We start from the raw sequence: 15,806 nt of genomic DNA, 5'->3' as shown, positions 1-15,806 counted from the left end.
GCGTTCAGAGTGCAAACTGGCCGTTCTTGCCAAGGAGTAGGGTTGATCCGAGCCTTCGGACCTCACAACATCAGTCAAGCACCCAAGCTAACTGGCTAACGTTGGCTAGCTTGCTAGCTACTTTCAGACAGAAATAAGAGAACACCTCCCTCTGACCATTTTACTCGCGCTAGCAGAGCTGATTAGGCTGTTTTCATGGTGTCTCGAGCGTTCTTGACTAACTGTGCTGCTGGCAGCAATTTCATTTATTTTCTAAATTGGCGAAGTTTACTGAGACCGGTCATACTCAACGGGTCTTGCGTGTTCGTAAATTCATCAGTTATTCTGCGCTTTTGCACACAGACAAGAGTGCTCTGAAATCAGAGTAGATAGCCAGGGAATATACGAACGCACCCTAAGTTATCCTTTGTGACAAGGCTGAGACAAGGCTGACACACTTCAGTTTACACAGTATCTACGCTGCAATAGTCTATGTGCCGGGAGGCTAGGGGTCAGTCTGTTTTATCTGGTGTAGGTCTCCTGTCTTATCTGGTGTCCTGTGTGAATTTAAGTATGCTCCCTCTAATTCTCTCTCTCTCCCTCCCCTCCCGGAGGACCTGAGCCCTAGCATCATGCTTCAGGACTATCTGGCCTGATGACTCCTGACTGTCCCCAGCCCACCTGGTCATGCTGCTGCTCTAGTTTCAACTGTTCTGCCTGCGGCTAAATTCACCGGATGTGCTACCTTGTCCCGGACCTGCTGTTTTTGACTCTCGCTCTCTCTCTCGCTCAACCGCACCTGCTGTCTCGACCTCTGAATGCTCAGCTATGAAAAGCCAACTGACATTTACTCCTGAGGTACTGACATGTTGCACCCTCTATAACCACTGGTTATTATTTGACCCTGCTGGTCATCTATGAACATTTTAATATCTTGAAGAACAATCTGACCTAAATGGCCATGTACTCTTAAAAATCTCCACAGGCACAGCCACAAGAGGACTGGCCAACCCTCTGAGCCTGGTTCCTCTGTAGGTTTCTTCCTAGGTTCCTGCCTTTCTAGGGAGTTTTTCCTAGTTTTTCCTAGTTTTTTTCTGTACATGCAAGATGATGGCGGCCACCCCAGGGGATCACTGGAACATCTGACCCAGTGTGAGATTAGGAGGCTGCTGGCCAGGGAGAGAGAGAGGCCATCCAGACCCTGGGGGTGAGCCTGGGGGGCTGCGCTGTGCTCTGATGAGGGACAACATGATCACCCCAGGGGAGAGGTCCATGGAGCTACGCACCAAACAGAGGCCCAGCCGGGGTGCGCCGGGCACGCTATCTCCTTCTGGTTCTCCTCGGCAACAGAGGCATCAGCAGTGGAGTCCTCAACCAGAAAGCCTATCAGATGGCTGCATGCCTCTGCAATGTAGGACATTAACTTGCATGAATGCACTGCTTACCTGAACTCTTGCGTTTCTCCAGTGTCATCAACAGTAAAGGATCTATAACAGAGTAAAACTGAGTTGAAACTGTCCAAAACTGGCTACACTGTCTCTGAAGGTTACTGACATATTTGTTCTTCTTTAACTACAGTGACCTGGTATGCAAGACCAGTACACACTATAGTCTGTATCATTTTCATCACGTCAGCCACAGAGAGTGAACTAGTATGCAGTGACCTACTATGCAAGTACACAGTAGTCTGTATGGTCAGGTCCCACATTGTTATTACATTATTATGTCAGCCACAGAGAGACCAGTATAAACACGCAATGTAACACTAACTGACAGTTTAAGGGTTAAGAGTCAGACACTCAGTTTAACCTCTACAGGATGTAGAGTGTCCGTCCGTCCGTCCGTCCGCCCCCCCCCCCCCCTCCCCCCGCGGGACGGTTGAGCTAACAAAGGCTAATGTGATTAGCATGAGGTTGTAAGTAACAAGAACATTTCCCAGGACATAGACATATCTGATATGGGCAGAAAGCTTCAATTCTTGTTAATCTAACTGCACTGTCCAATTTACATTAGCTATTACAGTGAAATAATACCATGCTATTGTTTGAGGAGAGTGCACAGTTCTGAACTTTAAATGTATTAATAAACCAATTAGGCACATTTGGGCTGTCTTGATACAACATTTTAAACAGAATTACTGATACATTATATCAGTCTAAAACTTTGCACATACACTGCTGGCCAAAGTCTAAATTGCACCTAGATTCTTAAGTCATGTATTGGGCTTTCTCTTGCATTTTAAAGATGAAAAAATTACAAAAATGTATGTTTTGTTCATTGTATTATCTTTTACCAGATCTAATGTGTTATATTCTCCTATATTAATTTCACATTTCCACAAACTTCAGAGTGTTTCCTTTCAAATGGTATCAAGAATATGCATATCCTTGCTTCAGGTCCTGAGCTACAGGCAGTTAGAGTTGGGTGTCATTTTTTACGAAAATTGAAAAAAGGGTTAGATCCTTAATTAACAAGTAGTAGGCTAATTATTATTGATGTTTGGAACACTAAACACCAATAGCAGAGTAAATATGTATCCTGTCAAGCATCTTGGAGAAATGGTTGCATGTTGTGTTAATTAACCTGCATAATAGCATAACCTGAGTCTAATGTAGATACACCTTCAGAACAGAATGTATTAGAGCCGTGAACAATTAAGGTAGTATGACTCATGCATGCTGTGCTTAAGGTAGTAGAAATACAAAAGAGCATATGCTCAAAGTATGAAATCAACCCATAGTGTTTGACAAGGTGTTTGTCTACAGTGGAGTGAACTTAAAGGCCCATTGCAGTCAAAAGTATGTTTTCCTGTGTTTTATATCATATTGTACAACAGCTGATGAAACTAACACTAAAAAATGTGAACATTTGATCAGTGTTATTCCTGATAGTTGCTTGTTGAAAATACAATCTACATAGGACCTTCTAATCTGCAGGTTTGCATGGGCAGGAGTTGTGGCTTTCCATCGTGACATCACCATGCGGTAAATTGATTAAGAGTTTCAGACCTCTGTCAATAACAGCTAGTTTTCTGTTTCCCCTCCCCCACTCAGACCACTCCCAACAAACAGTCCAAGCTACATTCTTGCTTGAGAAATAGTTTTAGTTAAAAAGCAATTTTTTCCCATTTTCTATTACAGTAAGTTACTTAATTGTTACCATGAAAAGATTTTATATTGATATACAGTATAAACGGCTGTATTGGGCCTTTAATATAAAGTAGCTAGCGCAGGCTGACACTGTACTGGTACTATAAATGAACATAATTGCTTGAACTAGACTAATAACGTCATACACTTCTATTGGAAACATACATGATGGAAAACCTGTTTGCTAGAGTGCAATCCAGACTTCAAACTTCTTAATATTTTTCTGGGAACAGTGATGGCTGTTTTCTCTACAATCTCATTGTGTTGGCTGTAGCTGCATTCTCCAGGAAGTTACCCAGCCCTATTATCTTGCCATTGTCCTAGCGCTGTCAATAACCATTTGCAGTAATTGGTGTTTTGATAGTTTTTTTTCAACCATTTTGTTTTTCCAGCCAGCTAAAGAGAAAATAGGGCACATCTGTTTTGACTCACAATTTGCACAATGTAGGCCTAAACACACACACACACACACACACACACACACACACACACACACACACACACACACACACACACACACACACACACACACACACACACACACACACACACACACACACACACACACACACACACACACACACACAACCCCAGACACAACCCCAGACACAACCCCAGACACAACCCCAGACACAACCCCAGACACACAGCCACACACACACCGCCCTAACTTCTGACGTCAGAGGGGGAGTTTAGAAGGGGGCACAAAAATCACCCCTGCCTTTTTGGGATGGAACAAGAGACAGAGGCCGCCTCCTCACCAGCCCCTTCTTTCCCACAGTAAACAGGAAGACTGAGCCAAGTCAGACCGGAGACCAGAGAGAGGAGCCAAACACTCAGGAGAAGGAGGACGTCTAAACAGCTGCAAATCCAGCATAAACAAAAGAGAAGTCTGACAAAAGGAATGAACATAAGGAGTAAGAATCACAGAGAGGTGGAGAAACTCCAGTTAACGTCTCAATACAACGTTGAGGTGGAGAAATCAGACAAGACAAGTTTTAAATACAGAGAGGGGGAGCTTTCAAAGCAAACTACAAAGGAAAAGCCTAGGCAGTCTACTATGGCTGGGCAAGTATCCAAGAGCTCAGCACAGCGACTCAGCCGAGACCTGACCTGTTCTATCTGCCTGGACCTCTTCAAGCAGCCTGTCTTCCTGCCCTGCGACCATACCTTCTGCCAGGCATGCATCGCTGGCTACTGGGCGGGCCCCAGAGGCCAGGTCCAGGGGGGGTCTGGATCCTGTCCACAGTGCAGGAAGGTGTTCCCTGGCCAGAGCTACCGGCCCAACCGCATCGTGGCCAACATAGTGGAGAGCTACTGCCAGGGCCTGGAGGAGAGCGGGGGGCTGCTGGGGGACGTGGGGGTACCAGAGAGGAGCTCTGCCCCTGCTCCTGCCCCACGCTGTGGCCGGCACCGAGAGGAGCTGAAGCTCTACTGTGAGGAGGACCAGGAGCTGGTGTGTCTGGTGTGTGGACTCTCTCAGGAGCACAGGAACCACACCATGGTGTGTGTCCAGGAGGCACAGCAGAGATACAGGGTAAGTCCAAATTCAAATTGATTTCTGTTGCCTTTTTACACTGCTAAATTTCAGAAAGAATACTTGTAAAAGGCTTAGCACAGGGCAAAATATGTACAACAAGCCAAAGGGTCACAGATGCAGGGGAAATTGAGGACAGGAAAAATACATTTTTGGGCCATGGATGGAGTAGCAGTATTATGCATGGGAGGAATTGAAGCAAAACTTTTTTCGGATCAAATATAGCACAGAAAATCTTGAAGTGACTTGGCATCAACTACTAAAATGTCAATGATTTGTCATAACACTTCAGGTGTCACTTTATTTTTGTACGACAAACCGCTCATTATCCTCCGCTGTTCGTCTGCTTTCCAGTTGCATCCGGCTCTTTTCCCGTAACATTGTTTTTGCCAGCCTCACTCCCAGGGCAGATTACTGTATTTACCGTGGATGAGCTCTGGTGAACTGTAGAGAAGAGAAGGCTGATGACGACTTACAGTAATGCTGCTGCTTTGTTCTGGCTATGCAGGCGTCTCTCAACAGCTCCATGGACTCTCTGAAAGGGGAGCTGAACACGGCCCTGCAGTGTGAGAGAGAGACTGAGGAAGAGGTCAAGAAGCTCAAGGTAAGAAGAACTATAGTATCTCATACCTACACCTGGTAACAATCTATACATTACGCTTAAACCTTGATCTTCTCAAACTAGGAGCACACGGCGGACCTGAAGCAGCGCATCGAGGCCCAGTTCAGCGACCTGCACCAGTTCCTTTACCAAGAGGAGAAGCTGCTGCAGGTGAAGCTGAAGACAGTGGAGCGCATGGAGCTGATCAGACTGGACGAACACAAGGCCCTGCTCTGTGTGGAGGTCTGCCGTCTGCAGAGGGCCCTGAACGAGATCGAGGACAATTTGAGGGTTCAGGACCCCTTTACACTGCTGCGGGTGAGACAGGACAGGGCTACTGTTTACCTACTGGAGTTATTGTTGAACGACTACACTGAACGATTTTTAGGTTAGATTTTGTTTTTTTTGCATGTGCTGTTTGAACAAAAATATGGTTGTGAGGACAAACCTAGCTTGCACACTTCTAGACATTTACATCTGCTATAATAATGTAGTAAGTATCTATTTTAGACATTCTACAGAAGGACCCCAGAGTGAGGGAGGAACACTTTAGGGTGGAGCACAGGCAGAATGTGGGCCCATGACCTCACTCCTGGTCGATGGTGAGGATAAGGAGATTATAGGGACAGGCTCAGACCCAGGGACTTTCCCCCAACTACAGGGAGATCCCAGAGGGTGGGATAGCATTAGCTCAGACACTGATGTCATATGGAACACTGCTTTTCCTCTTTTCAACCACTGCCCAAACTAATTATCACTCTCTCCCCTCTGTTTTTCCTGTTGCGTCCCAGAATATCAAGACCCTGCTCCAGAGGTGAGAGCATGGCGGGACGTGGGCCGTTTTAGCTTTCACCATGTTATTCCATAATGGGGTTTTCCTGTTTCTGATATGTATTGTCTAAAGCTTGTGTTGTCTTTGGCAGGCCGTCTCCGAAGTTTGAGAAGCCTACCCTCACGGCTCCCAGTCTGTGTGAGGGGCGGTTCGCAGGGCCCCTGCAGTACCGAGTGTGGAAATCACTGAAAGGAAGCATCTACCCAGGTACTGTAATTTAAATAACTCATCTTGAATAGAGTGAATGTCAATTACAGAACGCAGGAGCTGCAATTCAGGAGCTTTCAGCTACAATTCTTGCTCTGCAACATAGGTGATTTGTGGTGTTGTAGTACGGTCTTGAGACGTGGTCTCGCTCTTGTCTCTGTGTCGGATACATTTGTACTAGGTCTTGACTCGGTCTCGGACAGCGAGGACTCATCATTTCTTCTTGAGACCAGTGGAGTAAAAAAATCTTAATTATCAGCTTCCATTCAGTCAGCGCATAAAACAATCTTAAGGGCCTTTATATCTATTATAGACATGTTTGCGCAGTGGCGAACCTATAGGCCTTCAGTGTGTGACAGGTTCATGTTTCTGAAAGGACAGCAACCATAATACCAGTGCACTCATGTAGGAGAGAGCACTTTTGGTAAAACACAAAGGGCCAGGGGTGTAGTGGAGGGGATGTGCCATTTTTCTTTCAATGGGCAATGCTTATACTCACTTTTTAATCCCTACTGATGCATATCAAAGTAGTGTAGTGGAGGTATATGACTTATCAATTATGTAGTACAATAGAGAAATCATGCACAAAGTAGCCAACACAATCGCAAAGCACATGAAATATATTCACATGCTCGCCACACACAGCCCAGTTTCAGAGGAATATCATCTGCAGGAAGCAAGAGTGTCGCAGCTGTCATCTGGCTTTGGAATGGAGCAGCTCACAGAAGAATGACATCGGTACCCTGTAGGGTAGGAAAGACATTTCAAATCATGATATCTACCAGTAAATGCTTAACTAAAGCAACAATGGGTATGCAAACCAGGTATTGAAAAAGTTTAGTCCGAAGTGTTGGTTAGTAGGCTATTTGTGATGCGCAATTGTCATCATGCATTATTTGCATCAGGGGTGTAGACATGGATAGGCCTGGGTGGACAGAGGCCCACCCACTGGGGAGGCCGACCCTGACAGATTGATGTGATCAGAGCGTAGGGCCCCGCAAATTACGCAAGGGCCCCGCCTCCCCCTCGTGTCAAAGCAGGTGTCAATGTTTACAACTTGGATGAGAGGATGAAGCGGAACTATCCTTCTGGTTACGAAAAGAGAAAGAAAAAAAAAACATAATGAGAGTGAATTGTGGGAACAGCAATCAGGTAAACTTGTGTTCTCTCCTCTCCAAGTTTGATGCCAGCAAATAACAGTAACGTTAAGTTGATGTGCTAGCTTGCAGTGCATCTCTCTCTAGTCTGTCTGTCTTGCTAACCTAGTAGGGCAGTGCATCTCTTGGTCTGCCTGTGTCTTGCTTGCTTGCCAGCCACTTCCAGGGCTGTGTTCTGTGACTTTGTGCCTGACAAAAGTGAGACTGAAATACAACTATTTATTACGTTTGATAAACGCCAACGGTGTTTACAAACTGCAGCTCCGAAAAGATAACTAACGCAGACCCAGTACAGCCGTCTTCAGCAAGTATTAACACAGACCCAATACAGCTGGCTTCAGCAAATACTAACACAGACCCAATACAGCTGGCTTCAGCAAATACTAACACAGACCCAGTACAGCTGGCTTCAGCAAATACTAACACAGACCCAGTACAGCCGTCTTCAGCAAATACTAACACAGACCCAATACAGCTGGCTTCAGCAAATACTAACACAGACCCAGTACAGCTGGCTTCAGCAAATACTAACACAGACCCAATACAGCTGGCTTCAGCAAATACTAACACAGACCCAGTACAGCTGGCTTCAGCAAATACTAACACAGACCCAGTACAGCTGGCTTCAGCAAATACTAACACAGACCCAATACAGCTGGCTTCAGCAAATACTAACACAGACCCAGTACAGCCGTCTTCAGCAAATACTAACACAGACCCAATACAGCTGGCTTCAGCAAATACTAACACAGACCCAGTACAGCTGGCTTCAGCAAATACTAACACAGACCCAATACAGCTGGCTTCAGCAAATACTAACACAGACCCAGTACAGCTGGCTTCAGCAAATACTAACACAGACCCAATACAGCTGGCTTCAGCAAATACTAACACAGACCCAGTACAGCTGGCTTCAGCAAATACTAACACAGACCCAGTACAGCTGGCTTCAGCAAGTACTAACACAGACCCAATACAGCTGGCTTCAGCAAGTACTAACACAGACCTAGGTGAAGTACAGGCAGCCTCAGCCAGGACTAGTACAACCAGAGGTGTACAGCCAGCATCAGATACATTGACAAACAAGGTGAACAAGCTCCTCCAATCCGCCTCAATGCAGCTGGATATCGCACTGAATTTAATCTCAAATGCAAAGGCCTCCCTCACTACATACCGGGAAACTGGATTCTCTGAGGCCCAGATAACAGCCAAAAGCATTTGTGAAGAAATGAATGTGGAGGCTGTTCTGAAAGAGAAGAGACTGAGAAACAGCAAAAGGCATTTCAGCTATGAGGCTCCTGATGAACCAGTGACTGATGCACTGAAAAACCTTGAAGTCAACTACTTCAACATTGTGGTCGACTCTGCTGTGACATCCATGGATGAGAGATCTAAACACTCAACCAGATGAAAACCAAATGTGGAGTGCTGCTGAACTTCAGCACTGCCTCAGATGTCCAGTGAATGTTTAAAGGCTCACTGCATGGAAGTTGAAAACACTGTAACCTTCAGAGATGTCTGTGACATCAGTGGAATGGATCTGGCACACGACATTCAGAATTGACCTGATCTGCCATCAGATAAGATGACTGCCTTTGAGCTGCTTTCCTTTCTCTGTGAGAAAAATCTGAAGGAACTATCCTAACCTTTGGACAGCCCTAAGAATTGCAGTCATCCTACCAGTAACATCGGCAGAGAGGAGCTTTTCAAAATGAAAGCTCATCAAAAGCTACCTGCCACGTTTGAGTGGTCTGGCCATCATGAGCATAAATCATGACGTGGGGAAACACATGTCCTATGATGACATCATTGATGATTTTGCCTCAAGAAAGTGCAGAAGAGGAATATTTTGACGGTAAGATTTTAATTCAAACATTCAAATGTTTACACACTTAGTAACATTTAAGATTGCATGGCAGAGGTGCATTTGGGTAAATGACTGCTTAACTATGTGACATACTTTCTCAATTTCTTCCAGACAGTCCAGATAGACTGGTGCCCATGCTGATGCTGAAAATGCCCAGGCTGTAGAGAGAACCACAGTTAATCTCACAGCTGTATAGGTTTATTTGACTATTTTGAGACATATAGCTGCAGCCATAGCCTATAGGCGTATGTTTATATTGTATAGACAAAGCTAATTGTATAATATTGTGAGGACTGGACTAATTACCAGGCAGCAGAGCCAAAGCTCAGTGTTATATTTTATTATTTTCTACGTTTTATATTTTCTACAATTTCTTATTTATGTTAATGTTAATATTCACTTATCTTAAGATTCTATAGAACATATTATATTCAATAAATATTGTTTGTTTATACCTCATTCTGTTCTGTATGAGTCTACTTATTCTTAGACCGACTGATGGAGCAAACTGTTTTAAAGGAGGGAGGATTGTAGTGGGAACACTGGCGTGTTAGGTGTGACTGTGGCAATGGCAAATGGTTTACATGGCTCGCGGGTCAGGTAGGAGGGCCCCTTGGCAGAATTTTGCTTAGGGCCCCAGGGAGGTCAGGACCAGCTCTGGATGTGGTTTAAGCATTTTTATGGACTTAGACCATCACATTTTTCAATTTTTTCTGTGATTTTGAGTGTGAAAAATCAGACAAATCTATTGGAAAACTCATAAAAAAAACGAAGGAAAGGATTTTTCAAACAGGGTGCCTTTCCTTCTCTGGGTGGGCCATTTAGGCACTTTTTGGCAAAATTAGAGTATACCCACTTCTCAAGGCACAACTACACCCCTGCATAGGGCCGATGGAACGACAGCAGTCACACAGAATGATATTAAAGGATAAGCAGTCCATAAACTCGGACACAGTAAGCCAGTAGGTCCCAATCATAAGAATACAAAAACACAACCATTAAGCATTTCCCAATCAAAATGTACAACTATTACTTCCCATTGCACGTTTTGCACACAAAGTAACCGGTGACTTAAAGTTTCAATTGGAACTGACAGTGTTTTAACTACTTTGCAGATATGAAACAAACAGACAATCATAATATCTGTCAAAAATATATATAAAAAAATAGGTTATATTTGACTCAACATTCCATGATGTACGTTAAGGCATTGTTGGCAGAATAGACGGATGCAGTTAAAAGCATGATTAATATAATTCACCAAATCATTTCTTGATAGTCCAAAAAATATTGCTATCAGGTTGTAAATCACAGCTGGCCTGGTACATTGTTTGCTGACTCCATTCAGGATGCACTGTTTCAGTTTCAATGACTCAATATTCTGGACAAAAACTGACAAATGTAACTAAGGCTGGATATGACAATACAATCAAACTAGCAAGGGCAATGATCACAAGTCAGTCATAACACATGTATGTAGCAAGCTAAAAACACGTAGCCTAACGTTAGCTAGCTAGCTAGCTGCTACAAAGATGTCATGCCATTGGAGGAGTGGGTGAGTGACTGACTTTTTCCCCTCATATCGTTTTTCAGTGGCTATACAGTGCATTCGGAAAGGATTCAGACCTCTTGACTTTTTCCACATTTTGTTACATTACAGCGTTATTCTAAAATTGATTAAATAAAAACGTTCATTCAATCAATCTACACACAACACCCCATAATGACAAAGCACATTTTTTGTTGTTGACATTTTTGCTATTTTATTCAAAATAAAAAGAGAAATATCTTATTCACATAAGTATTCAGACCCTTTGCTATGAGACTCTATGAGAAATTGAGCTCAGGTACATCCTGTTTCCATTGATCATCCTTGAGATGTTTCTGCAGTATTGAAGAACACAGTGGCCCTCCATCATTCTTAAATGAAAGAAGTTTGCAACCACCAAGACTCTTTCTAGAGCTGGCCGCCCAGCCAAACTGAGCAATCGGGGGAGAAGGACTTTGGTCAGGGAGGTGACCAAGAATCCGATGGTCACTCTAACAGAGCTCCAGAGTTCCTCTGTAGAGATGGGAGAACCTTCTAGAAGGGCAACCATCTCTGCAGTACTCCACCAATCAGGCCATCTCTGCAGTACTCCACCAATCAGGTAGAGTGGCCAGATGGAAGCCACTCCTCAGTAGAAGGCACGACAGCCCGCTTTGAGTTTGCCAAAAGGCACCTAAAATCTCTCAGACCATGAGAAACAAGATTCTCTGGCCTGATGAAACCAAGATTGAACTCTTTGGCCTGAAGGCCAAGCATCACGTCTGGAGTAAACTTGGCACCATCCCCACGGTGAAGCATGGTGGTGGCAGCATCATGCTGTGGGGATGTTTTTCAGTGGCAGGGACTGGAAGACTAGTCAGGATCGCCGGAAAGATGAATGGAGCAAAGTACAGAGAGATCCTTGATGAAAACCTGCTCCAGAGCGCTTAGGACCTCAGACTGGGGCGAAGGTTCATCTTCCAACAGGACAATGACCCTAAACACACAGCCAAGACAATGCAGGTGTGGCTTCGGGACAAGTCTCTGAATGTCCTTGAGAGGCCCAGCCAGCGTCCGGACTTGAACCCAATCAAACATCTCTGGAGAGACCTGAAAATAGCTGTGCAGCGACGCTCCCCATTGAACCTGATAGAGCTTGAGAGGATCTGCAGATCCTGGGAGAAACTCCCCAAATACAGGTGTGCTAAGCTTGTAGTGTCATACCCAAGAAGACTTGAGGCTGTAATCGCTGCCAAAGGTGCTTCAACAAAGTATTGAGTAAAGCGTCTGAATACTTATGTAAAATGTGATATTTCATTTTTTTTAACACATTTGCAAACATGTCTGAAAACCTGTTTTGTGTGTAGATTGATGAATGAAAAAATATATTTAATACATTTTAGAATAAGGCTGTAACAACAAAATGTGGAAAAAGTCAAGGGGTCTGAATACTTTCCGTGTGCACTGTACACAGCTAGAGATGCAGGTGTCATTTTGTTAGCTAGCAAGAACTTGAACGACTGTTATAAAATTAACATATCCCTTGCGTTCACAAATTCATTCTGACTATCTACTCTGATTCCAGAGCACTCTTGTCTGAGTGTGCCAGAGCGCAAAACAACTGATGAATTTACAAACGCGCAACACCTGCTGAATAAACATAGGCAAAACAAGTAATATTTAGTTAAGAATGCTCTAGATAACATGTAAACAGCCTAACCAGCTCTGCTTCGGTGAGTAAAATGGTCAGAGTGAGATTCATTTGTGTCTGGAAGCAGTTAGCTAGAAAGCTAGCCAACAAGCATGAATTGGCAGGCAAGCTGCAGAAGGACGAGGAGGCTACAAATTCCCCATTGTTTACGAGTGCAATTTTGACAGCCAACTTGCTGAAAAAGTATGAGGGTTTACAGTATCTAATGTACCTTCCTTACATTTAAGCTAATTTTGCTCTGGCTAGCAATAGTTGTTGATCTTGTTGTTGTCGATGCACATAACTGGGGGAGAGAGAGCCTACCTTTTCATGGTTGTTTGATCAACAGTTCCCAAATCCAGAAATCCATTCGGGTGTATTTTGTTGCTTTTGGCAAATTTGTTCTAATGATCTAAAGTCGGGCTTTAAGAGATTAAATCAGAACTATCTTTGAAAATAATAATATAATTATTATTATTATTTTAATTGTTATTTTATAAATCCTTAAACCTTCTCTGAAGGCGTGGAAGGCCCATTGTTCCAAACTGTGTTTGGGTTAGTAACAATTTGTAGAGTGTCTCTATTTCCCCTCAGCCTGCATTTTTCACTATTCTGAATGTCTAAAGAATCCCCATGTTGTTCTGAAATGTGAACCCAGAAATACAGGACATTTAGAACTCTTATTATGCTGGTGATTTGACAAAATTACAATCATGGTCTTTAATTGGACTCGCATTTTGCTAGTCTCGGTCTTGACTCCGTCTCGGACCCCTTCTCCCCCTCCCGGTCTCGGTCTTGACTCGGACTCACCCTCCCCCCTCTGGTCTCGGTCTTGACTCGGACTCACCCTCCCCCCTCTGGTCTCGGTCTTGACTCGGACTCACCCTCCCCCCTCTGGTCTCGGTCTTGACTCGGACTCACCCTCCCCCCTCTGGTCTTGGTCTTGACTTGGACTCACCCTCCCCCCTCTGGTCTCGGTCTTGACTCGGACTCGATTTGCTCCGATCTTGTTCTTGAATCGGTCTCGCTTTAGCTGGTCTCCAACACAACACTGCCGATTTTCACAGAATTCACTACTTTACTACACAGAATTGACAATTGAATTGTTGTTTTCTTATTTTAGATAGAAGATTAAACTGTTTAATTGAGAATGACACTGCTGTACCACTTTTATCTGTATTATGGAATGTTATACTTGGTTTCCTTGCTCTCAGTTCCAGCTGCCATCACCTTAAACTCAAGCACGGCCAACCCGTGGCTCAGCCTGACCTCATCCCTCACCTGTGTCCGCTACCAGACCTTCAACCACTCTGTCCAGGACAACCCTCACCGCTTCAACGCTGCCCTGTCCCTACTGGGCAGTCAGGGCTTCACCCATGGCCGTCACTACTGGGAGATAGAGGTCTACAGCAGCACTGTGTGGACCGTGGGGGTAGCCAGAGAGTCTGTATCCAGGAAGGGGGTCATCAAAGCCCTGCCAGCCAATGGCTTCTGGACCCTGTCCCTGTCCTATGGAATACAGTACATGGCCTGTACATCGCCCCCTACTGTCCTGTCACTGGAGGAGCCTCTGGCTAGGATAGGGGTGTATCTGGATTATAAGAGGGGTCTGGTGTCTTTCTACAATGCAGAGAGCATGACTCATCTCTATACCTTCCGTGAAACCTTCACAGAGACGTTGTACCCCTACTTCAATCTGGGATTCCTGGATAAAGTGCATGAGAATGAGCCCCTCAAAGTTTTCCTTCCCAAAATCTGACAGCCGCGGCACGCATCGACACATCGCAAAGCCTGAGGCGAGCCTTATACTGGTGCTAAACCTCCCTCAGAGTATAACTGTCAGATAATATGCAACATCAAAAAAACGGACACAAAATACTACCATATTGTGATGAGATGTTAACGAGTAAGTAGGTCAACTGTTCAACTTCAGAAATGTCTCAATATCTTAATGAAGTCATCTTGATGGGGGTCAGTGAGCTTCACCATCCAGGTTTGTTTAATGTTTTTGTCATCATTATTATTAATGCACAATAACCTTTTGCAATATTACAGCGTAAATTGTACGGGCCTGGTGTTAACTGAATGATGAATACAAAATTGCCTTATTGTCTACAATGTACGGCAGTTCAGTATTTTGAGACAAAGGTGCGCCAATTATTTGGATAAGTAATTTTCAATGCATGATTACACTTTTCATATAAATGTTGGATATCGTCAGTACACTGCAAGATATCGTTCAAAATAAACACTTATTTGTTTTGTGTCTCTGTGTTGAAATATAACCCTTTTTTGATATGAAGAGTCTTAGCAAAAAACAGCAACAAGCATGTTTGTGAATATCAGAGCACAGGAAAGAAAAAACTCATTAAGAGGTCATTTGAATAGAGTTGTCTGTGTTATTGTGTCCTTTTCTTACTGAGCTGAGTAATGGTCCAAATTATTGGAGTCAAATTTAAGATGGGAACCATTTCCTAAAAATCCCCGATAGTGCAAGTCAGAGAAGTGCTTATCCACAATGGAGCTGTCACTGTCTCATCAACAAGTGTTTTTGTCAGTAGTACATGTGGATACAGTACAGTACCATAACATTAAGTGCTACCCACGTTTTTCCCAGGATTAGCAGATCACACTTAGAAGTTACATGTCTGTACAATCTCCACAAGAGTACATTTCATACGCTTTTTCTTCCCTCCCATTCCCCTTGCCTTTACCTAATTAAAAAAAAAACATTATTATTCAAAAGTTATTTTTGGAAGGAAACTGCACTCAACATAATGGCATAGGCCTAAGCTATTATCAGTGGAGCGAGAGAGAGAGAGAGAGAGAGAGAGAGAGAGAGAGAGAGAGAGACAGAGACAGAGACAGAGACAGAGACAGAGAGAGAGAGAGAGAGAGAGAGAGAGAGAGCAGTTCAAACAAGCACATTGAAATGCTGTATACCACTAGTAGCACATTAAGGAAAGTATTGTCATTCCACCATGCAGGCTGATACAAAAACATAAATCAGTAATTGTTTCATGGATTTAATGGATTAATCAAGATAGAGCGTAAGTGAGGGAGAGAAAGAGAGAGAGTTAAAAACTGAACAGTGAAACAAACATCAGGAACACTTATTGAGGACAGCATGGGACTTATGAATATGTTGGTCCTTCTGTGAAGTATACATTTGGGCCAAATCATCGAAACAAATGGAAAATAACAAACCACCACCTTACACTATATTTATTAACCTAGCTCTTGAAAAGAATGACAACAA

The 15,806-nt window shown here is 43.8% G+C and overlaps 1 protein-coding gene across 1 annotated transcript; it reads left to right on the top strand.

Annotated features, from left to right (window-relative positions):
- The first annotated feature begins 3,853 nt into the window (after nt 1-3,853).
- trim69 (tripartite motif containing 69) lies at nt 3,854-14,813 on the top strand. Its single transcript, XM_029709139.1, has 6 exons — nt 3,854-4,665; nt 5,174-5,269; nt 5,351-5,584; nt 6,058-6,080; nt 6,190-6,305; nt 13,762-14,813. Exons 1-6 carry the CDS (start codon nt 4,033-4,035, stop codon nt 14,304-14,306), a joined length of 1,647 nt encoding a protein of 548 aa, XP_029564999.1. The 5' UTR covers nt 3,854-4,032; the 3' UTR covers nt 14,307-14,813.
- Nucleotides 14,814-15,806: the final 993 nt, after the last annotated feature.

This window comes from Salmo trutta, chromosome 23 (genome assembly GCF_901001165.1).
Source record: "Salmo trutta chromosome 23, fSalTru1.1, whole genome shotgun sequence".
NCBI lineage: Eukaryota > Metazoa > Chordata > Actinopteri > Salmoniformes > Salmonidae > Salmo > Salmo trutta.
Note: the sequence above shows the minus strand (reverse complement) of the source record. Positions and strands in the feature narration are given on the sequence as shown.

Coding starts and splice junctions, on each gene's coding strand:
- trim69 (XM_029709139.1), top strand. CDS start 4,033: ATGAACATAAGGAGTAAGAATCACAGAGAGGTGGAGAAACTCCAGTTA. Junction 5,585..6,057: donor ACCCCTTTACACTGCTGCGG/GTGAGACAGGAC, acceptor GTTGCGTCCCAG/AATATCAAGACCCTGCTCCA. Junction 6,306..13,761: donor GAAAGGAAGCATCTACCCAG/GTACTGTAATTT, acceptor CCTTGCTCTCAG/TTCCAGCTGCCATCACCTTA.